Below are 27,018 nucleotides of genomic sequence, written 5' to 3' on the forward strand. Positions count from 1 at the left end.
GCAGATCAACTTCCTGCCAACCTGTTAAATGAAACCGGGCAACCGTCTCACCGGAAGCTTGAGTTAGCCAGGGGAAGTCAGCCCTGGGCCTGGCTTCGCTACAGAGGGAAATGAAACAGAGCAGCAAGCCATCAGCAGGTTTCCACAGCTGGGGAAGCTAATGGGCTCCAGACTGGAGATACTTCCATTTTGGAAACTCCCCGAGAGTCATGGAAAAACCACGAGGTCTCATGTCAATGTAATCACAGCCTGTTTAAACAAGCTAGGCTGAGTACTGAATGCGCTTTCTGGGCCTAAATTTGCAACTTTGAAATGCTGTGACTGAACAGCTTCTCAAGACACCGCTGGCATTAGACCTCTGGGCCTCTTTCCTGGGCCTTTCTTCTCCGTAACATGAGCATGTAACAAGCTTGCTAGATTTCCCAAGTACTTACTGCATTGTTTTCAAAGATCACCTGAGTTATTGAAGCCACTGACCTAAGAGCCATCTTGTCCTAGGAAAAATCGGGTGAATTCATGCTGATAAAATGACTAGTATTTACCCTGATTTCTTAAAAAATAATAATAATAATAATTCAAGTTTTAAGACTGTGGAAATAATTCTCTACTGGTAACTTTCATGGAGGGTTAACTGATAATATTTGAGATTCGATTTTGAGTTTGCATTTCACAGTATAAATAAAGCAGGTCTCTTGGAAGTTCTTGGACAATTTGATTTCAAGACATCTTTTTCCTAAAAGACTCAACGTTTTTTTTCAACCAAAGTCAGTCTCAGGTAGAAACAATGAATCCAAACACCAGTTCGTAGGTAAGCCTCTATTTTCAGTAAATTTGCTATTTCATTCTCAGTGCTTGGAGACCCATGGTTGTAAAGCTAGGAGCAATATCTCATGGATGATGGAGACATCTAGTGGCTCTTGTGAAAACTACAGGCATCTGTGTTGCCTTAGCAAGTCAACAATCCTACTCTAGAATAGTCCAAGAATCATTGGCTTTGGCACTGCCCTGATGCTTGTTAGAAATGCAAACTCAGGCCTCAAACCTACTCAATCAGAATATGCATTTTAGCAAACACTTTCAAAGAGCAAATGGGCACATAACACCTTTACTGAGGTCATCTGGATGGAACCTAGCTTTGCAATAGACAACCTCCCCACCTGCTGCAGGCCATCAAGAGCAATACCTGCCTTGAAAACAATCTTTACAACTGTTAACTTCATTCTCTTATCTCCTGGGACTTATAAAGCAGCTTATCTTACAAAACTCACCCATGCTAAATCAGTGGTTATGACCATACTTGTCTCTATTTTATAAAATGAGAGCTGCTAAAAACCCATTTTTATAAGAAATACACTGGGTAAAAATAAGCCCATAATATTAATAGAACCACTCCTTTGCTACTCCCAGCTGCCTTTTTAGGCTTCAGTACTGGTCTTTCTGGAATGCTTCAAAAGAAAACTAAGCCTGAAATCTCACCTAGAAAAGGATCGTATAAGGTGAGTCAGTAAGGAGCATGTTCTAGGCTTCAGCCTCCCTTTTGTATTCAAGCACAAGTGACAAACTGGCACAAACAAAAATGCTACAAATCAAGTCAAAATCTTGAGAACTCTACTCAGTTGTCTGGTTGAGGTTTATGATGTTGCATTTCCATTGCAAAATTTAGAAGTCTGATGTCCCAAGAATCACTATCAGGACCTGGTCTTGTCTTCCAGGCCTCTATGGTAATGTGCTGACAAGTTCTTCGGGATTCATAATTCTTTAAAGAAGCTGCAAGAATGGAGTTAAGTATTAAATAAAAAGCACCTAAGAGTTATCCTACTGAAAATCTTGGTTCTGTCACAACCTAATAGGCAACTTCTGAAGACTGAGAAGTGTAAAGAGAAGAAGTAAAGTGTAATGAGAAGTGTAAAGGTCTTATCTGTTGTTGATTCTGTGAAACAACCCCTGTGGAAGTTTATGCAGATGTAGAAGATGTAATCTTCTGTCCCCTAACAAAAATGGAAATCTGAATTGAAAACAATAGAAATACCCTGAACCAGCAAGTGAGGTGGGGGGATAATAAGAGGAAAAGATGATACGTTGGTACTTATTAAAATCTTTATTCATTGTCTTTTTTTCAGAATTGAAACCCACAGAGCACATTAGAAATTTAGGTTCATATCTGTCTTGTCTGATGTCTTACCAAGCACAACCTCTATTTGTGCAAGAGCTCTGAGAAGAAATCCTTGGCAGATTAGAACCGAGGGTCGTGGTTCTTAACACCTCTCTCTTAAGCAAATAAATTACTTCCCGGTAAATAATTCCCAGATTCCCCCCCTAAACATTTTGTATTTTTGATTAACACCTTAGTTCCTTAGAAACCTATGGCAGTATAGTATCCAGCCCCCACCTTTTCAACCCAGACTTGAGGAGTGCAAGGGAGGAAAACTGGCCCTCCCCTGCTGTACAGCAGTCTTACGAGGCGGGTCTGTCTGCCTCGGCGCCGGCCCTGGCTAGCACAGTAGGTGTTTCCTGAATGGTTGGTCTTTATGTCACTTAGGTTCACGCTCAGAGACTGAGAACCTTTTACTAGCTTCAGGTTCTTCAGCAACATAAGTCAGTGTTTCCCTGTGTGAAAATAAATATTTTCTTGTTAGAATACATATATGACTATATACATACATATACTTTGACTCATGTTTCCTGAAGCCCAAGCTCACAAAACGACAGATGCTGTTTACCATCATTTGAGGTGTGGTCATGGACTGGTCAAATGAGAATATGGAAGCTGTGGAGAAGAGAGGGTGAAGGAACACGGTGGATACGAGGGGAAGGCCAAAAGCCTCTTTTTTTTTTTTTTTTTTTAAAGAAAAGATGGAGTTCTTTGGAAGAACATGTGGCTTTCAGGTGACACTGAAATTCTGCCATGTAGAGGGTTCATCTTGCCCAGAACAGTATACAATGGATGTACCTGAATTCTCCCATTTCCTTATTACATTTCATTTGACATATTAATCCTGAGAGCAAATACAGAGAAATGCCTTATTAATATATTAAGCAATACTCTGAGCAAGTCAGATCCTGTCTATTAATTTGTTTTGCACAGAAAATTATTTACCCCAAACTAATAATATACCTTCATATTAAAGAACAATTTTAGGATGAAACCTCTATACCCATATTCCCCCAAACTCTGGAATAAATATATTTAAAAAGTAGGAGGAGGAGTGCAGAAATGCTACTCAGTTCTGATTTTCTTAGTTTTAGAATATTGAAATGTATCCATGTTTATCTTTAGATGTTAGCTAGGCATACCCAACTTAAGACTAACCAAAAACCCTTCCAATGACCTATCTGATTATAACAACCCTCAATTCTAAAAGATAAACCATAAAAAGGACAGTGTTAGAAAACTTTAAAAAACAATATCTACCTCTTTTTTGAATCAGAATATAGTGTTTATGAATTTTAGGACTAAGAGCTTATGGTTGGTTTTCTCCGAGATTTACCTAAACACACTTTTCCCAGCTTAATCCAATATTGACTTAGAACATAAATTTATATTCTAAGCATCAGTTCACACCACTCTCTTAGCACAATTCTAATTTTAACCACTATACATCTGAACACTTTTTAAGATCATATTAAAATAGGAGAATGAAGCAGTGTTTGGAAAAAAGAATGAGACGCTTTCAAAGCAGCCTTCCCTCCTGCATTTTTCCTCAACAGATCTTCTGCCTTCAGCATTATGAATAAAGTTCCCAAGTTTGAGAACAGTTCTTACTCATTCCACTGCGGCATACCAAAGAACAATATCACGTGTTTGAAAGAATTAGTTCAACTAACATTTATCAAGCAAAGCAGCTGACTACCTTCTTAGTGGCTCCCTGATGCTTTGAGGTGAGCACCATCCAAGCCCTTCTCAAGCTCAAATGTGTACTCCCTGGACGCACACAGTACACGACTTTAAAACTGAAATCAGCACCTCTTCCTGTTAACACTAGCTCAGTGTTTTGTGCTGGTATGTCTTCTTAAATCCAAAAGCTTTTAAAAAATAACTAAGCCCATTCTGTGTACATCTCCAAATGTACAAACTAAGTACAAAAGCATCCTAATTTCATGTTAAAGTAGTTACTGGGTACTCAGTTGACTTTCAATTTGAGAAAATTGGAGCATAAATTCTAAACCATTTTTGAAAGGGCAGTTACCTAAAATTGGTCTCCAGTGGCTGGCAGTAAATTTGTTCAACCACACTGTTTAAATATTAGTCTTTGCTTCACAGAAGTCAAAACCCAAAGAGTCCCCAGACAAAATGCAGGAGAGAAGCTTCCAGCTCTGAGGACGCACAAGTGGACTCACCAGGCCAGCTCTCCTCGCCCTATATTTTAATGCCACTGGTTACATGTCAAAATCACTTTGCCAGAACACACAACTTAGCCTGTTTTAGCAAACTGATATTTGAAAGTGCTAATAGAAGACAGAAGAACAATACTACCTCATGGGTTCAGAACAAGATTAAATGATGAAAACAGGGTATGACATAAATCAAAATCTTAAGGCTCTTCCTGGTAACCACCTTAATTTTAAGGCTCAGAAGGCTTAAAATCTTTGCTTCTAGCCTTCTGCGTGGCCCAAATCACTAGACAGGCCCAGCCACCAGCAGGATGTGAACTATTAGCTACAGGAGTAAGCTGGCTTTTCTCCAAGAAAGGCACAAATAGGATCGCCAGTCTCTCGGAAACAACAGCTTTAACAACTAAATACCTTGAAGACAAAAGTGAAAATTCATTTTGGAAATCAGGATGGCAAAGATCGCAGGCAACCTGACTCTTACGCAAGATGTTATCTTCAGTTTGCTTTGTTAATCTGCAAAGGATTTGCCTGTTTGGGGCAAAAAAGAAAGTAAACCTCCACAATAGAATTGTGCTTGGGTTGTAACAGTAGGTTCTCTACAGACAATTTTTTGGGGTTAATTTGGACATAACCATGAGAATGCAAATCTTACTTAGATACAAGTCATGCTTGCTTTTATATATGTTAAGAACTTAAATACAGGGGAACCTGTTTTTCACTAATACAATCACTTCCTTGATTCTGGTTCTACCAAGCAAGTCTCTCTCTCTCTTCTTCCCTCCTTTAAGAATCATCAAAAGCACTACCACCTTCTTACTTAAAAGCCCAAACATCCTTCCTGCTTTTGTCCTGCCTTCTAATTCTACCTTAAAAGCATAGTCCCTACTACTTTGGCTCAACAGAATGCCAGGTTCCTTGCTGCCACTCCCCAGGAAGCAGTAAAATCCCCAATTTGACTAATCCTGGAAAAAAGGACTCAAGAGACTGCAAAGTGTTTTTGGAAGATCCACAAGTGTGGAGAAAGGACTATAAGGATGAACTCCAAATACACACTCCAGAACCAACCCCAGCATTAACCTAGTTGAATGTCACACCTCTCTTCATCCTTTGGCATGAGAAATTAAGACTGACCAACTGTGCTGCCCACTGCTAGGATGGGCAAACGCCGAGGAAGTCTGAAGGTGGTTCAGCAGGTACGGTTCTGTGGTCTGAAGCTTGTAAGTCTTTGCTTTAGCTTCTACCACAGCAAACACCAAAGAAATCCAAGGCCACCCTATCCCCTATCACCAGAACACGCTGCTGGCCACTTCCAATCCATCTCATACCATCTGGAATTGATTGTGCTGTTTCTCTATCTTTGTAAAAAGCAGTTTCACTTATTTTGTGGAGAACTACAAGTGCGAGAGAGGCATCCTGTCTTCCACCAACACAGCGTCCATCCCAAACTGGTCAGCGCACTGCTTGACGGTGGCCAGGACGCCCAGGAGCCGCTGCTCCACAGCGTCCAGGTGCGGGTCAGAGAGCACTGGGGAGATGGGGTCGTGGGCCATGGCGGACTTTAAGGCAGACTTCAGCACACCATTCTTCAAGGAGTTCAGTCTGTTCCAGGTGGACACACGAATGCTGGGAGAAATAAGTTTTAGAACAGGTTACATAAAGCCTCTCACTGTCAAATGGAGACTGAAGCCTGCTTGGCAGACCAATGTAAAGAAATAATTATGTAAAATATCTCAACTAGAAAAGCCATTTCTGTTTTAGAAGCAGCTCTACATAATGAGTGACATTACCACATTTTGATATTTTCTTCTTAGAAACTAGTAAGAGATACACACAATATTTACACATGTTCACTGCAGTGCTCTTTTTAACAGGAAAAATGTGAATCTGAATGTCTGACAACTGAGAAATAGTTAAATAAACTATGGTTCATCCATTCAATGAAAAACCATGCAGCCATTTAAAGCAGTTACGAAAATTCAGTGGCATGAGGAAATGCCCATGTAATATTGAATCAGGGGGGAAAGTTGGAAGGAAACTGTTTTACTACAAATCTGTGGGGAAAGAAAATGTGTGTATAAGCACACACACAAACATACACACACGGTTAGAATGAAGTACTAGAGTGTTAACAGAAGGTATCCTTACATTTTAGCGAGTAATTTAATTTAAATTTCCTTTTTATGTTTCTGAATTAAAAATTCTAGCATTAATCTTACAAAGAGAAAAGTTTATTTTAAGGCTATCTATTTTTCTTAATTATTTTTTGCCTAAAGAGGATCTTTTGTTTATTTGAGAAGAAAAGTACAAACTCCCCTGTAGGTAATGCGGGAACTACTAGGCATGCGTTAAGGCCTGACTCTGCATGAGGCTGGCAGCCTGTTCTGCAGCCATCTGACAGGAAGAAAGTAAGGATCTTTGGCTAAAGCATGGAAGGGATGGACAAGCACACAGGCAGTGTGGTTTTCCAATTCTGAAAAATATGAGTGCCTAGAGCATCAGAATTTCTCCTGCATGACGGAAGTATCACTTGACTTCCTTTCAGCTCCAAATCCACTTTTCATGTATGCCTTGCTCTTGTGGACAGAGGTCCTCTAATTATCTCTTCTTTTCGGTTTTCTCAGTACAGGATGCTGGAGGGAGATGCTTCTAGCTGCTGTACAGGCCAGGAGTGTTCGGGAAAGGTCATCAAATGAAGCTCTTCCCTGGCCACACTCCCAGAGTAGGCAGGTCCTCCTTGACACTGCAGCTTCGGCCTGGCTTGGTAGTAACTTTCCTAAGGCCCTCTTGACATGGAAACCAGAGCTCCAAGGCCATGCACCCATGCTGGTACCCTTATTCCCTTCGCCGGCCCACAAATAAGCCTTTGCCTGTAGCCTGGAGGGTTTCTACTGAGTCATGGCTCTCTGTGTACAGGCCATGTCCTGTGGATTGCCTGTTCCTTGCTTGCACTCTGGAGGGTTGCTTCCTGCACGCCCAGCATCTGCACACTAGTACACTTCTCTGCTATCAAGTGGGCTGAACTACACCTTCTCCACTGAGGACCAAATCCAGCCTTGGGGCGGGGGTGGGGATGGGGGTCTCTTCCAAATTGGTTACTCTGCCTCGGCCCTATTTGTGTATCAGAGGGTTTAACCCTCCTTTATATTAAACTTTCCCATTGAACACACCATGTCTTTTTTGTCTTCTGACTGCACCAGACTGATAGTACTGATTAACACAAAGACATCTTCCTTCACAGATGCAGGTTCTGACTGGATGTATCACTGCTTCCCAGTATTAATGAAGATAATTTAGGGTAGCCTAGGTAACACTTTCTGCAGAATCCTGTTGTTATTTAAGAAAAAGAGAAAGAAAAGAAAAGTAAAACAGACCAGCTGCCAGAAGGGGCAGTCTTATGCAATCAGTGTCTCTCTGGGAGTTGACCAGTAGTATCCAAGCAAGGTAGGTCCAAGCTGATTCTTAGTGCTCACGCTTTAAAGTCATACTGGCAATGCTGATCTGAAAAGGAGCTCCTTAGAGCCCAGTCTTTATCTCATTCTTTTGATTTACTTTTTAATTTCTTTGTTCTCTAACATAGACTTTCAAAAAATTAATTACTAAATACCTAGGGAGGGCTTCCCTGGTGGCTTAGAGGGTAAAGCATCTTCCTACAATGCAGGAGACCCGGGTTCAATCCCTGGGTCGGGAATATCCCCTGGAGATGGGAATGGCAACCCACTCCAGTATTCTTGCCTGGAAAATCCCATGGACCGAGGAGCCTCGTAGGCTACAGTCCATGGGGTCTCAAAGAGCTGGACACGACTGAGCGACAACACACAAATACCTAGGGAGATAGCTATTTTTGGTTACACAACTTCTGACTGAGATAAGCAAACCACAGTGGGTTGTGGTGGTGAGAGGAAGGTGAACATAGCAGAGCAACTAGGGGCAGGGCCTGCACTGGATTCTGTAGGGGAGCAGGGACTATATTCTGATATTAAAACAAACTGATATACATTATTAAAGAAACTGATAATTTCTATTCATATAAAACTCAAAATGCTGTCTAAGCCTTGTTGTAGAAATCCTTCCCTGATCCCCTACATACCAGGATCTCCAGGGGGTTCTGGGTTAGAAAAGTACGAAAAGCACTGCAGGCAAATGCATTTGATAAAGTAACTTACATGCAACACTGATAGAGAGGGGCGAGAATGCTTCTCTCATCCAGCGAGGGGTTCCCAAAGCTGAAAATTAAATGAAAACTTAGCGAATTAGATGAAAGCACCAGTTCCCTTCTTAGCATCAAAGTAAGAACAAATTCTATAAGAAACCCAAATGTGATCCTAGATAATTTTACGCCCACACAGCTCAAATCACTTAAATTAGAAATAAACAGGGTATGACCGATTAGACACAGGATTCCTAACAGCCTGCACTGCCGTGCTGAACAACAGATATACTCCTTTACAAGGGTCCTTTCTCCTGCCGGGACACTGCAAGGTGCTGGAGCATAACCGTTGTGACAAAGTGTGAAGTCCACAGATGGAGGGAGAATCTGAAGACCCCCAAACCTGAGAAAGTTTTACGGGTGCACCGAGAAATAAAGGCTATTCATATTAGGTTCTCACAAACAAGTAGAAAGTCATTTCCTGTAAAATGAAGTTATACTTGTTCTACTCCAAAATTACCAATAAGAAAAGACTTAGATTATCCTATTCCCTACAGCAAAGAATATGGTCAGATTTAAATTGGAAAAAACTGCTCACAGAGGCTGAGAAAATGGTGATTGGAAGCATATATAAAAATGCCTTAAGCAGTAATTCAGAGTTAGAAAAGAACTGATTCTGGAATAACTGTCAAGCTTCCACTCTTTTCCTAGAAGCTCACCTTAATAGCTGGAGGGTCTGGTAGCCCTCAGCACAGTGCAGGCCCTCGAAAAAAATTGGCAAAGGCAATTATTTCCATGTGTATTTCCACAGCACACATGATCACTTTTACAAGTAAGGATAAAGGTATTCAGGAACTGAAAATGCAGTGTAAATGAAAATGAAAGACACGGCACTGCACTTCCTGCTGGCCTGGCACTCGCTGTAACTGGCACCACCCTCCGTGGGAAATGAGGGGCCTGGTGCTCAGCATGAGGTGGTGGCCTGCTTAGCAAACGCTGCCCAAGCATTCTCTGCTGAGGATCCGTGGCTCAGCTTATTCTCAGCAACCGACGTTAACAATTAGTGACCTAGAGTCTGGACAGATCTGGCTCCAAGGAAGTATTCTATTTAGCAAACACGTATTAAGTATAACTAAAAGTGTGGCACTTAACTGGGTACCATGGGGAATGCAGAGTGCAAACTGAAAATACAACGTGGTCTTCAAATAGCTCAGATCTAAATAAGGACATTTCATTTATTCAAAATTAATAAAATTGTCTTATTCAAGATAGTGACTTGTCTTTATAATCACTAAACAACTGCTCTCCTACTCATAATAGAAAAAATCTGGGCCTAGACTACCATAAAAATAGCAAAAACACCCTATCAAGTAAATTAATTTTTTAAACTGCATGAACCTTTGGATACTATATATTTAACAGTAACTAAATTTCATGTTCTGTTAACTATGTATTTCTCAAGATTCTAAGCATCCGAGTCAAGAAAGAATGATATAAGTAGCAATAAATACAAGACTTTGGTTTCCAGTTGTCCGTGAAGAGAATGAGAATCTTTGACTCCTTGGAAAAAATGACTTTTCCATTTTTATTAAAGTCTTAGATCCCTGAGGGTGAAAGGAGTATAAGCTCTGAACAAGCTGGAAGGACGGGTGCCCATGGCAAAGACCCAGAGTGGGAGCAGGAAGGATGCCCTCTGTCAAGTCTGTTCTGGATGTTTCCCAGGACATCCCAGACAGCATCCTTCTTGTATATACAAGACCCCTAATACAAGGAGATGCAACCAGTCCATTCTAAAGGAGATCAGTCCTGGGTGTTCTTTGGAAGGAATGATCCTAAAGCTGAAACTCCAGTACTTTGGCCACCTCATGCGAAGAGCTGGCTCATTGGAAAAGACTCTAATGCTGGGAGGGATTGAGGGCAGGAGGAAAAGGGGACAACAGAGGATGAGATGGCTGGATGGCATCACCGCCTCGATGGACATGAGTCTGAGTGAACTCCAGGAGTTGGTGATGGACAGGGAGGCCTGGCGTGCTGCAATTCATGGGGTCACAAAGAGTCAGACACGACTGAGCGACTGAACTGAAATGAACTGAATGGAGAGGGAGAAAGTCCTGCTGGTCCTACCTTTTGGCATTATCGAGAAGGATGAGCATACTAGCGCCTTCATCGTCTTGGAAACTCTCATAGTGATGGCGGTCAGCATTGCCAATCAGGTAATCAAAGACAGCTGTATCAATGATGTCCAAGAGGCGCGGGCCGGAGTCATAAGGAGATGTTTTCTTCACAGCATCGCAGTAGCTCTCATCATACTCCCACCTGGAGGCAAGCAGCACGGGGGGTGTTTACTGAGTGTCAGCACCGCATGTAGCATTGTTTAAAATACAGAGAAGACAAAGTTCCAGACTAGCGGGTTTGCCCCGAACCACCCATAGTCCTTTTTATTGGTGGACAGAACCCCTGGCTCCTACACAGGGTCAGCACCTGATTAGGTACGGGAGATAATAAAGTAATGGCTCAGAGGAGCATTTACCTGGCCAATTTGCCCTCTCGATAAGTCCTGCCCCATGGGTGTCGGTGTTTCTGTAGAGGCCACACATCTGGAAGCCAAAGCGTGACAGACCCCTCCATCGTGTCTCCGTCAGCACAGGCTGGCTCTGTTTCTCGGCAGTAATAACACTTCCCATAGAAACAAGTATTATTTCCTAAAGGAGAAAATGGAACCAAATACTTTTAGAGAAAAAGGAAGACTCCAAATTCTCTGCAAACAATGCAGAAGAGAGCAGCTCTATGTGAAAACAAAGATCCTGAATTGATTTTAAAATCTTTACTTTCTGTATAGGAAATAAAAGCACATGGTATAAAAAAAAATCCAAAAGGATATACAGGAAAAGGTAGCTCTCCGTTTCCCCCTCTGCCCTGTCTACCCAATCCCCTCCCAGAAGTCAACCACTGTCACAAGGATCTTTCTGAGCTCACTTTAAGTGATGGCCTCTTCTCCTTTGACAGGACTGACATTTTGGCCAGAATGCCACGGGGAGGGAGAGAGGGCACAATGGCCCAGGACTTTGTTTACATACTGGCTGGGGAGTGGGGTCTTGAGCAAATGAGTAAACAGACTGAGGATAATGGGAACCAGTTTTCTAATAGATAGATAAGGGAGTTTAACACATACAAAGGGAGAAGGCCAGAGTAAATCCTTCGCTGTTGAATTATAACTGAGGATACTGGTTTAAACAGATGGTTTAATACACAGAGATATAGAAGAAGACAAAATACCAATGTTTGTGTGTGTATATCTATGCATAGACATACACACACATGTATATATATTACATACGTTTTCTACCTCTGCCCCTCTAGAAAATCTAGAAACAGTGACACTCAGGTAGTAATGAACACACCTAGCACTCATATATTAGTTTCTAAATATTGTTTTGGTGCTATATTAAAAATAACCAGGGTTCCCTGGAGAAACAGATGACCCAAGGGCAGGAGCAGAGAAAGTACAAGATCAGTCTGGGTCATATTGCTATGTCAGCCATAAGGAAGCTCTCAGAGAATGATGGGAACATTCCAAATGACAGGAGACAGTTTGTAGGGATTCCCCCTCGCCAAATCTGCGACAGTCTGATAATAGTGACATTGTTACTGAGTAAATTAAGAGCCTGCATGCTCATAGTTTTATAAATAAATAAGTAAATAAAAGTGGGGCAGGGTAAGGGGAGGTCTACTCGTCAACAGAATGGCAACCAGTAAGTCTAGAAGACTTAGCAAATCACCATTTGACAACTATCACAGTAGTAACTGATATGGGCAAGAATTATCAATGAATGCTAAAACTGCCGGGCAAAAGTTTGGTGAGGATATAATGTTTATACAGTTTTGAGTTTCTCCCTACAAAGTACTCAGTAATTACTTAGTGAAAGTGAAAGTGAAGTCGCTCAGTCGTGTCCGACTCTTTGCAACCCCATGGACAGTAGCCTGCACCAGGCTCCTCCGTCCATGGGATTTTCTAGGCAAGAGTACTGGAGTGGGTTGCCATTTCCTTCTCCAGGGAATCTTCCCAACCCAGGGATCGAACCCAGGTCTCCTGCATTGTAGACAGACACTTTACCATCTGAGCCACCAGGGAAGTCCCAGTGATTACTTATTAGTAAGTATAAAACACCGGAGAAACCTTGCAGACACTCACCACCTTAATCAAGTGATGAGTTAACATCACAGGTAATGGGACCAACATCATGTGCCTCCTGATACTATGCACCGAGAAGTGAACAATAGCACTTTGTTGGCATTTTCACTAAAGTCTTTAAATCATAATGAAACATGAACATCAGAGATGTTCCAGAAAGTAACCAGCCTGCACTCTTCAAAAACTTCAAGGTCTTGAAAAACAAGAAGAGTGAGAAACTGTTTCAGCCTGATGGAGGCTAAAAAAGACATAGTAACTGAATGCAACTGAATACAATATCCTAGATTAAATCCTGGATGTACACAGGCCATTACACAGACACATGGCAAAATCTGAATAGGGTCTATGTGATTAGTGATATTGGATCAGTGTTAATCTCTTGATTTTGATGGTTGAATGATGTTGTGTACAGGAGTGCCCTGGAAGTTGTGATATACTCACTCAAGTCTTAAGGGAGCATATAATGCAGTAATGGATATTCATGTCTGCAACCTGTTCTCAACCGATTCAGAAGTATTAACAATTGGGAATCTGGGGGCGGACTCCAGATCATTTTCTGCAACTTTTATGTAAACAAAGAATTATTTCAAAATAAAAACTTAAGGTAGGTAATGTTTTCTTTGCCCTCCACCTCTAGGAAATATAATCATTAAATGAGCTAATTTCCTATACCTATAAAACCTTACATACTATTTTAACAACTGTTTATGTTGTTAAAAATAAACATGTATAGGGGTCCTTGAAGAGACAAACTTATTAGTATTTCCACCCTCTGGCCTAGTACACGCTAAATAGAAACTAATCCACTATACACTCCCCTCCCCTAAAGTTGACTCTATCACTCTCGATTACTTCAAAAACTCTGCCAGATAAAAAGAGATTTGAACACTAATTGAAAGAAACACCATCCTTATAATGTTTAAAATTATAATATAAACTTAAAAGTTTAATTTGATCCATCAAAAATACCAATGGGTCTTTTATGGGGTAACTATATATGACAATTTTAAAGGTCGCAAGAAAAAATATAAATAAGAACTGTTAGAAAACTGTTAAAATAACTGCAAAGAGAAGGGACTAGATTTATCAGATATCAAAACATAGATAATGTCTCATAATTAAAACATAGACCAGCTGAAGAACAGATATAATGTCCGATGGAACAGAACAGAAAGTCTAGAAACTAAAGCTAAATAAGCTGAAGAAAATATATTACAGGGGAAAAACAAGAGAGTCTTTAATAAATGCTACTGGGGCAACTGATAGCCATCTAGGGGAAAAAATAACAACAGTGGAGCCATACTTCATTATAGCTCCAACAATATCAAAACCTTAATGTGAAAAATAAAACTACAGAAGTACTAAAAAAATTCTTCCATAATGTTGGAGTGAGCACGGCGTAACTATGATTCAAAATCAGAAAATCTATCAGAAAAGATGGATTGATACACTGAAAACAAAAAATTTCTATAAAGCATCTGTAAAGCAATTATCCTTCAATTAAAAAACAAATTTAAAAAATTCTATAAATCAAAAAAAAAAAACTAAGCAAAGTCAAAAGAAATTAAAGAATTGGGGAAAATATTTACATCTCATATCACAAAGAGCTATTATCCTTCCTAATTATGAACTCTTATAAATCACGAGGACCAATGACAGAGTTAAAAATGACTGAGGATATGCAAAGATAAAGAAAATACAAATGGCCCTTAAACAAATAAAAAGATGCTACATGTGAAACAAACAAAACCCGCAGTTTGGTAATATGTTGTTGGTGAAGCTAGGGGAGAGGCATTCTCATGCATCACTGCTGAGAAGGTAAACTGGTTAAACATCTATGTAAAAATATATGTGCCTTTGACCAGCACTTCTACTTCCAGATATAGTTGATCATGCATGAAATATGTACAAGGTAATTCTGGGCAACACTGGTTGTAAAAACAAAATATCGTAACTTTTAGGTCCAACAAGGGACTGGTTAAATGAACTATGGTACATCAATGCAATGGAGCACATTGTAACTGGTAAAACAAAAAAAGAATGAAAAAGCTCTTTATATGAGATAATAGAAAGATTTCCAAGACGTATTACATAAAAGAATAAGATGCAGAAGCATGTACAATGTGATACATATTGTATAAAATGGTAGAGTTAGATAAAAATATATATTCATATTTCATACAAAAAGGACATAAAAAGAAATTACTAATAGAGATTGCCACTGGGAATAGGGAGAAGGAATGGTTGGATGAAAGTTTTTTCATTATACTCCTTTGGTATTTTTAAAAAATTGTGAGTTGTGGGAATATATTATTGATAAAAAAACACAAAAGAAAACAAAACATTGCTTGGTGTAGGAAACTTGCTATCTATGTGATGAAATCCAAACTCCTGAGCTTGGTAAATAAGACCCTTTATAACTGAATGAAGTCAGGTGTACAGGCTAAGAGTGTGATCTCAGGTTTGCAGGATCAAAATATAGACTATAAACAGTCATTAGACTGCAAGACATTATGCATGTAATTTGACTTCTCTAAGCTTCCTCAATAAAATGGAGATAATAGTCTTCAACCCACCGCTGGGTTGTGAGTGAGTGAGATCATCTTCAGTAGTGCTCAGCACAGTGCCTGACACACTGTCAGAGACCAGTCAATGCCAGCTATTTATTATGAATAATACCTTTCCAGATTTCAACATTCTGGTTTTATGGCCATGAACCTGAGGTTCTCAATCTTTCATTATTCGTGGATGCACCAATTTTAAAAAACTAGTTTTCTGATGACCTTAATCTCCATGCTCTCCTGGGATGAACTACCACTTATGATGGTAAAATCTGTACTTCCAGCTACACTTCTTTCCTAAGCTGCAGACTTTAGATTCTAAATGATTAGTTAACATTTACTCCTGGATATTCCTGTCAAGGTAAGATTCTGCACCCAATATCAGTGAGTGTGGATTTTCCCCTACCACCAAGCAATTCCTGGACACTGGTGAGGTCACAAGTTAATTTTAACATTATCTACCCAGAGGTAGCATCAGACTCCACAGGTTAAGGGCTCAGTTCCATAAGCCTTCCACTTCAGATGACAATCACAAGTCTAGGTTGTCACCTGTGCTTCTTACCAACTGGCTATAAATCAGGGGTTCCTATTAGCCTGTTAGGGTTTAATTTGCTAGGGTAAAGAATATATAATGGGGAGAAGACAGTCTCTTCAATAAATGGTGTTGGGAAAACTGGAAAGCCAGATGCAAAAGAATGAAACTGGACAACTATTTTATAACATACACTAAAATTAACTCCAGATGGATTAAAGACTTGAACTTAAGACCTGAAGCCATAAAACTCCTAGAAGAAAACATAAGTGGTAAGCTCCTTGACACTGGTCTTGGCAATTATTTTTTCGATTTCACACCAAAAACAAAGGCAACGAAAGTAAAAATAAACAAGTGGACTACATCAAACCAAAAAGCTTCTGTACAGCAAAGGAAACCATCAACAAAACAGGCAACCTACTGAATGGGAGAAAATATTTGCAAATCATGTATCTGACTAGGGGTTATAATTCAACAGCAAAAAATAATCCAACGAAAAAAGGAGGAGAAGCTCTGAATAGACATTTTTCCAAAGAAGACAAACAAGTGGCCAACAGAGACATGAAAAGATGCTCAACATTATTAATCATGAGGGAAACAAAAACAAAAACCACAATGAGATACCAACTCATACCCGTTAGAATGGCTATCATTAAAGAGACCAGAAATAACTAGTGTTGGTAAGGCTGTAGAGAAAACCTTTGTGCATCACTGGTGGGAATGTAAACTGGTACAACTACTATGGAAAACAGTATGGAGGTTCCTCAAAAAATTAATAATTAATAGAACTACCATATGATCCAGCAATTCTACATCTAGGTACTTAGTATCTGAAGAGAATGAAAACACTCATTCAAAGAACTATCTGCAGCATTATTTATAATACCTAAGATATGGAAAAAGCAAGAGAGTTCCAGAAAAACATCTATTTCTGCTTTATTGACTATGCCAAAGCCTTTGACTGTGTGGATCACAATAAACTGTGGACAATTCTTCAAGAGATGGGAATACCAGACCACCTGACCTGCCTCTTGAGAAACCTACTGCAGGTCAGGAAGCAACAGTTAGAACTGGACATGGAACAACAGACTGGTTCCAAGTAGGAAAAGGAGTACGTCAAGGCTGTATATTGTCACCCTGCTTATTTAACTTATATGCAGAGTACATCATGACAAATGCAGGGCTGGAAGAAGCACAAGCTGGAATCAAGATTGCCGGGAGAAATATCAATAACCTCAGATATGCAGATGACACCACCCTTATGACAGAAAGTGAAGAGGAACCAAAAGCCTCTTGATGAAAGTGAAAGAGGAGAGTGAAAAAGTTGGCTTAAAGCTCAACATTCAGAAAAGTAAGATCAGCATCTGGTCCCATCACTTCATGGGAAATAGATGGGGAAACAGTGGAAACAGTGTCAGACTTTATTTTCTTGGGCTCCAAAATCACTGCAGATGGTGACTTCAGCCATGAAATTAAAAGACACTTACTCCTTGGAAGGAAAGTTATGACTAACCTAGATAGCATATTCAAAAGCAGAGACATTACTTTGCCAACAAAGGTCCGTCTAGTCAAGGCTATGGTTTTTCCTGTGGTCATGTATGGATGTGAGAGTTGGACTGTGAAGAAGGCTGAGCGCCGAAGAATTGATGCTTTTGAACTGTGGTGTTGGAGAAGACTCTTGAGAGTCCGTAGGACTGCAAGGAGATCCAACCAGTCCATTCTAAAGGAGACCAGTCCTGCGTGTTCATTGGAAGGACTGATGCTGAAGTTGAAACTCCAATATTTTGGTCACCTCATGCGAAGAGTTGACTCACTAGAAAAGACCCTGATGCTGGGAGGGATTGGGGGCAGGAGGAAAAGGGGACGACAGAGGATGAGATGGCTGGATGGCATCACCGACTCGATGGACGTGAGTTTGGGTAAACTCCGGTAGTTGGTGATGGACAGGGAGGCTGGTGTGCTGCGATTCATGGGGTCGCAAAGAGTAGGACGTGACTGAGCAACTGAACTGAACCGAAGATATGGAAGCCCTGGAGAAGGAAATGGTAACCCACTCCAGTATTCTTGCCTGCAGAATCCCATGGACAGAGGAGCATGGTGGGCTACACAGTCCATGGGGTCTCAAGAGTCGGACACGACTTAGCAACTAAACCACCACCACCACCAAGATATGGAAACAGCCTAAGTACTCATCAACATATGAATGGATAAAGAAAAGAAATGTGGTATATGTATGTGTGTGTGTAATGGAATATTATTAAGCCATAAAAAAAAGAATAAAATCTTGCCATTTGCAACAACAATGATGGCCCTTGAGGGCATTACGCCAAGTGAAATAAGACAAGAGAAAAATAAATCCTGTATGATCTCACTTACAGAATCTAAAACAAAACAAAACAAAAAAAAACAAGCTCATGGATAGTTGAGAACAGATGGATGGTTGCCAGAAGCTGAGGGTGGGGGTGGGAGAAGTGAGTGAAGGACATCAAAAGGTACAAACTTCCAGTTATAAAATAAATAAGTCATCAGGATGTAATATACAGCATGGTGATTATAGTAAACAATACGGTACTGCATATTTGAAAAGTTGCTAAGTGAGCAGATCTCAAAAGTTCTCCTCACAAGAAACACAAAAAATTCTGTACCTATATATGGTGATGTTTGTTAACTAGACTTATTGTGGCAATCATTTCACAAAATATACAAATACTGAATAATTATGCTGTACATCTGAAACTAACATAATGTTGTATGTCAATTATGCCTCAATTAAAAAAGTTTTTGCTAGGACAGCTCCTAGGTCTCAAGAAACCAGTTTACTTCCTAGATTACTGGCTTATTACAATGGAGAGCAAGCAGCAGCCAGATGAAGAGATACACAGGGGGAAGTCCTGAACAAAGAAGCTTCTGTTCTTGTTTGGGGCCTGTCATAAGGGCACATAGAAACTTCTGGTTCACCAACCGGTAAAATACCCCAAACCCTGTACTACTGGATTTTTATAGAGACTTCCTTACCTGGACATGATCAATTACTAACTCCAGCCACGATCAGTTATTTTCCACCCTTCGCCCCCTCTCTGGAGAAAGTGCAAGGGTACAGTCCTGAAAACGCCAAGCTTCGAATTATGGCCTGATCGCTCACAGCTTCCATCCAGGAGGCATCCAGGACCCACCCAGAATCATCTCAATAGAATAAGGTATGCTCCTAGTGTCCTGAGGTAGGAATTAATAAGGGATTCAGGAGCCATGTATCAGGAACTGGGGACAGAAGCCAGTATATCTATTTCTTATTATTTTATACAAAGAAACAAAATACCCCAAATTACATTCATTATCTTCCTTTGCTCTATCTCCCTAAGTGTGTTGCTTTCTGTATCTAGTCATCCAACCCCAAAATCTTAGAGTCATTCTTAAAATTTTTTCTTCTCTCACTTTCTTCTCTCACTTGTCGCACTTAGCTCAAACGTTTACCAAATTCTTTCCATTCTAATTCTTAAAGTGAAGTGAAAGTTGCTCAGTCGTGTCCAACTCTTTGAGATCCCATGAACTGTGTACCCTGCCAGGCTCCTCTGTCCATGGAATTCTCCAGGCAAGAATACTCGAGTGGGTAGCTGTTCCCTTCTCAGGGGATTTTCCCAACCCAGGGATAGAACCCAGATCTCCTGCATTGCAGGTGGACTCTTTACCAGCTGAGCCACCAGGGAAGCCCAAGAATACTGGAGTCGGTAGCCTAACCCTTCTCGAGGGGATCTTCCCGACCCAGGAATTGACCCAGGCTCTCTTGCATTGCAGGCGGATTCTTTACCAGCTGAGCCACCAGGGAAGCCCAGATCCTAATTCTTGAGTATCTCCTTAATCATTCCATACCTGGTCCCTGCTTTAGTTGACTCACTGCATGTGAATCTACAACAGCCTCCAAAGGCTCTCATCTCATCTTGCCTCTTGCCAACTCATCCACCACAGTGTGGCTACAATTAGTTTTCTAAAACTCAAATCTCATCTTTTCATATTCAAACTCTTTCAGTGGCCTCCCAATGCCTATGGAGAAAGGCTTTACTTCAGCTGAACTATGCAGTTTCCTGAGCTTTCAATGTCCCTCTCTCATTTCTTGTCACTGTTGTCTCTGCTCTGCCTTCTGCCTGCAACAAGGTTAACTCAGAGAGCCTGTGAACTGGATGGAAACAAAATCACATTTTCCTTTTCATTAATTTCTACCTAAAACTTAGCATTTCCTTCAAGTATGATGGTAGGCGCAAACCATAGTATTAGCATTAGCTGTGATTTTTTTCCACCAGAAGAAATCACAGATTTTCATATCTATTAGCATTGTTGCAGATCCTGCAAACTATCAGTTATATTTATGGTCTGAAATCATGGGTAGTTACTAGGTCACTCTAAATCTTGTTATTTAATGTGTAAAATAACAAAGCACATGTTACTCTATCACAAAGTTGCTTTTTGTAATTTTAAGTCAAAAATATATACTTCAATATTGTTGGTTTTACTTATAAATCTGTGTATTTTATGTATTTAAGAAAGGACAGAAAAGCTTCTTTAGGCTGCCAAAGGAATCGCTTGCACAAAAAACCTTAATAAGAGTTCTTTTCCAAACCTGGAGTGTTCTTTTCCACTGCACCTTCCTGCAGGACCGCTACTCTCTCATTAACCTGGTTAAAACTGTCACCGTCCCTGACTTCTAGACCCTCTCCTCTGCCCTTCCACAGTCCCATAGGCTCTCTGTAAATGTCTGGCTCCTCCTCCTTTAGACAAAGCTCCTGAACGCAGGAAGGTGTCGTTCATTTTTGTATATTCAACACCTGGTTTGGAGTCTGCCACACAGAAGTGAAACCAAATTTTGTTCAATGAATAAATGAATGAATATAAAAATATAAGCAGATCAAATATTTTAGAGTCTTAAAATCTGGGTTTGAATCCTGGCTAACAGTTAGTAGATCTGTGACTTGGAGAAAGTCTTTTAATTTTTTTAGACTTCTTTTTCATGTGTGAAATGTGGATAAATCTCCCCTATTTATTGCACTCTTTGTCAAGAGGATTAAATAAGGTAACTGTGTGAAAGTGCTCTGTCAAGCTGCACAGGTGCCCCAAATTTAGTTATACTGCGCGAAGGTCATTATTCGGAGAAGGCAATGGCGCCCCACTCCAGTACTCTTGCCTAGAAAATCCCATGGATGGAGGAGCCTGTAGGCTGCAGTCCATGGGGTCGCTAGGGTCGGACATGACTGAGCGACTTCACTTTCACTTTTCACTTTCACGCATTGGAGAAAGAAATGGCAACCCACTCCAGTGTTCTTGCCTGGAGAATCCCAGGGACGGGGAAGCCTGGTGGGCTGCCGTCTATGGGGTCGCACAGAGTTGGACACAACTGAAGCGACTTAGCAGCAGGAGCAACAAGGTCATTATCATTTAAAAACCTGTCTCCAGTGAATCCCTCGAATGGCCTGCTATGGAGTGAAAGCTAATGTCCATCCTAGAATTCACATAATGAAGCCCCAGTACAGTGGTACTAGGAGCTGGAATTTTTGGGAGGGGGCATCATGATGGAATTAGTGCCTTTAATATTCAATAAGAAGAGACATGAGAGAGCTTATTTCTCTTTCATTCTATCTCTGTCACGTAAGGATATAAAAAGAAGATTGCTGCCTGTGGATCACAAAGAGGGCTCTCACCAGATCCCAACCTTACGGGCACCCTGCTCTTGGACTTCCAACATCCAGAACCATGAAAACAATAAATCCCTATTCTTTAAGCCACACAGTCCATGATATCTTGTTACAGCAGCCGCACTAAGACGCTGCCCTGTGCTGCAGGGTGTATCCAGAAGCTCGTCCCTAAACACATGGTTCTGTGTACTTCAGGTCTGTGTGCCCTTGTCTCTATTTACTTCTTGCTATTCTGCCCAAGGCCCATCCCTCTCCACTGCCTGGTAGCATGCACAGATTCTTCAACACTCAGTTGAAGTGTGAATAACCTCCTCTGCACTCCTTTGTCAGGCCTCTCCCTTCTCCCCAAACCTTGAGCAGTTGGTATATGAGAGTTAACCTCCATTAGTCTCTAGATAGTGGGCCTATTCTTGATCTCCTCTCATCCATCAGGAATGCATGTTTGCCTGAGCATAAAGTTGGGCAAGCAAAAGTGATTAGAAAATATACGAAACAAATCAGTGACACTGTATGCTTCTGGTTATTTGTAAGAAGAGCAGAGCCGTAGCCTGCAAGTGTAAATTCTGAATGATGAATCTGTCACAAGTGCTTTAAATATTCAGTTTCATCTCATTATAAATGTAAATACATTCACTCTAGCAAAGCAAGGTGAAGTTCATCTTGCAATGTCTATTTCAACAGTCATATCAATGCAGAGCACTGTGTTATTGAAAATGTCACCATGAGGAGGCTCAGACAGGAGACCACAGCACCTCTGAATTCCTCCTATCCGCACTGTGTCTGCAAGGAGAACAGGAGTGAGAGTTCTACGCAGACCCCTCAACTCAGGGCATGACAGTGGAGAACAGAGGCCAGAGGGTGGCAGTCAGTGCCACACACAGTGAGTTACAGGCTGACCTTTGCAGAGTAGGAGGTAGCAGTGGTGATCTTCCAGGCCCAAGTACAACCTACAAGGGAATTTCTGACCCTCTTACAGAGCTGCCTTAAGGTCTGCTCAATTTTCAGGAAGCAGGACACAGTTTCCAGATAAGTACAGGGGCATGAAAGAAACCATCAAGGCAATGATATACAGACAATAATTGATTTAGGCCAAAATTTGAGTTTGAGATTTAAGATCAAGCAGAAGGAAATAAAATTATTCCCTAACCACACTAGCATAAATGATCTCACTTCCAACTTCATACACAAAGTGCACATTAGGGAAAACTTTCCATTTCCTGCCATCTACCTTTAGATCTATTTCCCCCAGTAACCGGAGAACAAGTTGCCTGATTTGCTTTTGCATTCCCTTGAGTTCTTCAATTCCTAAAAGTCATGAACAAGCTTGCTCTATGATGCCCCATTTATTAACTAATGCCTTATCTAAATGTCCTCTATAACCTTCTTACCTACGGTTAGGAAGGTGCTCAAGAGCTGCTCCGTGGCAACAGGCTTGATCTCTGTCCGCAGATTAACAAATCTGCCAACCACCAAGGGAGCTCGGCGGAAACCTAGAATCCTGGTTTGGAAGGTTGAACAGAAGAGAAAAATCTTTGGGGATATATTTTATTTTTATTTATTAAAAATTTTTTAATATATATATTTTATTGAAGTATATTTGGTTTACAAAGTTTCAGATGCACAGCAAGGTGATTTAGTTATACATATATGCATATATTTGGAGATGGAAATGGCAACCCACTCTAGAATTCTTGCCTGGGAAATCCCAAGGACAGAGGAGCCTGGCAGGCTACAGCCCACAGGGTTGCAAGAGTCGGACACTACTTAGCAACTAAACCAGAGTATGCATATATTAGTTTTCATATTATTTTCCATTATAGGTTATTACAAGATATTGACTATAGTTCCCTGTGCTATACAGTAAATCTCTGTTGCTTGTTGTGTATCTATGGTGATCCTATTTTAAACAGTAGGGTTTTTTCTTTTTGGCCAAGTTGAGCAGCTTATAGGATCTTAGCTCCCTTACTAGGGAATTCCCTAAACAGAAATCTTAAAAATCACAGTTCATCATGTTATTAGGTGTGTAAAGGTACTGTTGTGTGTGTTAGTCGTTCAGTCGTGTCCCACTCTTTGCAACCCCATGGACTGTAGCCCATCAGGCTCCTCTGTCTATGGGGATTCTCCAGGCAAGAATACTAGAATGGGTTGCCATGCCCTTCTCCAAAAGATACTGTTGATTACTGGTAAATATTTTTCAGAGGTACATATATTTATGAATTTAAGATTGAGATGTAATTATTGAAGACAAATCTGGCACATTGTGAGCAACTGTTAAACCTAAGGAGTGGGTCTATGGGTTCATTATAATGTTCTCTCTATGTTTGTTAGAAATTTTTCATAATAAGATTTTAAAATAAACTTAACAAAGCATTAAAAAAAAGATTGGGCCTAAACCCACACATGGTTTAAAATCTTTGCATAAAACAGAATACTGATAGAAAACTACACAAATTAACCTAAAAGGATAAACTCATTGGACAACTTAAATACAGATACATTTTAAGATACTTCTAATGGTCTCAAGTGCAGCCTTGGTGGAGCACCATCATTTTTTTAAAAAAGGAAATTTTCTTGCTAAAAAAATACACACTCCCTGAAGAAAAGTTGGAGGGGCAGAATTCAGAATACACAGAAAATTTATGGAAGAAAATTAAAATCATCCATAATTCCACAATCCAGAAAAAACTAGTGACAATCTGGCATTCAACCATATTTTTCAGACATGTATATATAGACATACACTCACTCTTGTGTGTATATGCATAGTTGAAATTATACTATATGCAATTTTGCCTCCTGCTTTTCACTCATCATTGCATCATGAGCCTTTTCTGACTCTCTTAGAAAGTTGCCTTAAGGTTTCTACAATTACAAATGACTGTGCAATAAATAATCCGTTGTTCAGAGCTGCTGACTGATTCTTTATCCTAAACTCATTCTTTAAAAAGCCACAAATGTAAGGAGATCAACAGATCGATCAAAATAACATAAAAATTGAGAGAACCTTCTGAGGCCAGAGGAGGGGGTTAAATCCTAATGTAATGGAGAAATAGCAACCCAGAGCAGAAAAGTGTAAGGAGCAAGGGGTGGGAAAGAAAGTGGGGAAGTACCTTTTCTCCCCACTGACCACTGTCAGACCAAAGAAGAGCATCCATTTAGTGTTGGGAAGCCGTACTCAGTGGCACTTGAGCCTGGCTGGGGCAGTTAACAAAAGGGATAGGGGGCTGGTCAGAGAATAGCTTTCAGACTTTGAGGGAGGGAAGGGCTTTTAAATATAAGACCCCAAAGCACAGGTCATAAATTGAAACATTATTTATTTAATTAATATCCAAAATAGTAATTTCTGTACAAAGAATACTTCACTACAAGTTAACAAATAGGTGCTGTGCTGTGAAAAGATGAGGAGGTATCTCTGCCAATAACTGGGGGAATATAAAGGAACAATGAGATACCACTTTACATATATCAGATTAACAGAAATTAGTATGTTGGATAATATGAAATATCGGTATGGTTATAGGAAAAAGATCTTCAGGCACTGCTGGTGTCCATTAACAGAGAAACAGGAAAGGGATTAGGGATGAAGAAAACAAGGAAACAAATCAGGTTTTGCAAAGACTGATTCTAATGTGCAGTTAAGTGATGAGTAGGATTTATCCAACTCTTTCCCACTAGGTCTTAATAGGGGCAGTGAAAATTCATGGTGTTATGAATGAACATTCATTTAATTTTCCCTGTCATTAGATGTTTAGGTTGCTTTCAGATTTTCAGTACTGAAAATGCTACTAGCTAAGATCTTGCTATATGTATCTTTGAATTTCTGATTCTCTAGAGTACTTTTTAGAAATATCTTCTGAGAAATGTCTTAGATGTTTGCATAAAAAGGTAGCTGTTCATTCAAAGGGTATGAACATGAAGATTCTGGATACATGGTGCCAGAGTTCTTAAAGACGGAACCAATTAACAATGACACAAGCAGCACAGATGCCAATCTATTCCTGCCAATAGAGTACTATCTTTTTTCTAATCTTTGTCACTTTCAGTAGGAGAAAACAGTATCCCATTATTTCACTGGATTTTTTTTTGGTCGCGCTCTGTGGCTTGTGGAATCTTAGTTTCCCAACCAGGGACTAAACCTGACCCTTCCAAGAGTGGCGTCCTAACCGATGGACAATCAGGGAATTATCTGGATTTTTTTTTTTTTTTACTGGTGAATATGAATTCCCTCTGTCATATTTATTAGCAATCAGTAATTTCAATTCAGCCAACTGTGTTCTTAAACCATTTCTACTAGTGTTTTAGAGTATATATAAGATTTTATAAACATATATATTAAGGCTATCAATGTTTAGATTATATATTGGATTCAGGTATTTTCCTCCCAAGTTAGTTTGCTTTTAAATTTTTATGTTTTTTGACATATGAGTTAAATTCTTTTTTTAGTTGAATCTACTGAGTTTTTAAAAATTTAATCTATTTATTGGCTGCAGTATGCGGGATCCTAGTTCCCTGAACAGGGATCAAACCCATGCCCTCCTGAAATGGAAGCACAGAGTCAACCACTGGACCATGAGCAAAGTCCCTCTTTGTGATTTTTAAATTATTGCTTTTATGCCTATAAAATCCTCCCTAATCCTGAAAAAAGACAAAAATTTATCTTTATTTTCTTCTAGTTTCCTTATAGATTCATTAAAAAAATATAGTGAATAATTTCTTTTAAAGTCTATCAACATGCCCTGATTAAAGATCTGATCAAAAGGAACAACTGGGACACTAGACAATTCAGTTACAAGAATCCTGACTAATAACCGGCTTAAAAAGTATTAGTTTTCCTCATTAACTTACACATTTAGAATTCACATTTATCCTGGTTATTGCAGCTGTGCATATTTTGTATGAAGGAAAATAATATTTACATATATGTCATGTTATGTTTCCAGCATATGAGGATAAATGAGTATTACTTAAAAACAAAATCAAAACAAAACAAAAACCAGGACTGCCAGGCCCAATTAATGACCAGTTCAATTTAGGGATTTGAAGTCAAACTTTGGTTTTCTTTTTGCCATTTTATTTACCCAAGTAATGAGGCACTCATACAAATTTAGTGGAAGCAATCAGTTATCTAATGTAAGTTAACAAGTCAAAGTTATTACACTTTTTTTTTTAAATTATACTCCTTTGAAAGGAGTCCACAAGTCCTCTCCAAGATATTTTTAAAAGGAAATAAAATGAATGTAACCCACTGTGATTGCACATACCTGTCCAAATGAAAGGCTGCTACCTCTGCATTGTGTCTATCATAACCAGCATATGGTTCCCCTTCTACCACATAGTCCCGGTTATACCTGCAGAGCGAATGGGAAGCACAAATGTAGACATGAATTACATCAGCACCAGAGGTGACAGTACAAGAGGCAGAACAGAAACTCTGCAACCTGATTCACTCTAGTAACCTCTGTCAACCCTGAGAACAGTCATGGGTTAGCATGGGTCACCAGTAGATGATGTGAAGATGAAGTGGAGAAGAAAACTAGAATTATACATCTACCTCTGCAACCATTCTATGAATA

The 27,018-nt window shown here is 39.9% G+C and overlaps 1 protein-coding gene across 2 annotated transcripts in view; it reads right to left on the reverse strand.

Moving 5' to 3' along the window:
- Window positions 1-2,083: 2,083 nt before the first annotated feature.
- FAM20B (FAM20B glycosaminoglycan xylosylkinase) overlaps window positions 2,084-27,018 on the reverse strand; it is a 43,872-nt gene continuing 18,937 nt past the window's right edge. For both annotated transcript variants that reach the window (XM_025285558.3, XM_025285560.3), the window contains 6 exons: window positions 26,707-26,793; window positions 22,834-22,943; window positions 11,010-11,181; window positions 10,604-10,795; window positions 8,496-8,555; window positions 2,084-5,955 (listed from right to left, as the gene is read on the reverse strand). In XM_025285558.3, coding sequence (XP_025141343.1) covers window positions 5,724-5,955; window positions 8,496-8,555; window positions 10,604-10,795; window positions 11,010-11,181; window positions 22,834-22,943; window positions 26,707-26,793 — 853 coding nt within the window. In that variant the 3' untranslated portion in view covers window positions 2,084-5,723. The remainder of the gene's footprint in view (window positions 5,956-8,495; window positions 8,556-10,603; window positions 10,796-11,009; window positions 11,182-22,833; window positions 22,944-26,706; window positions 26,794-27,018) is intronic.

This window comes from Bubalus bubalis, chromosome 5 (genome assembly GCF_019923935.1).
Source record: "Bubalus bubalis isolate 160015118507 breed Murrah chromosome 5, NDDB_SH_1, whole genome shotgun sequence".
Taxonomy (NCBI): Eukaryota; Metazoa; Chordata; class Mammalia; order Artiodactyla; family Bovidae; genus Bubalus; species Bubalus bubalis.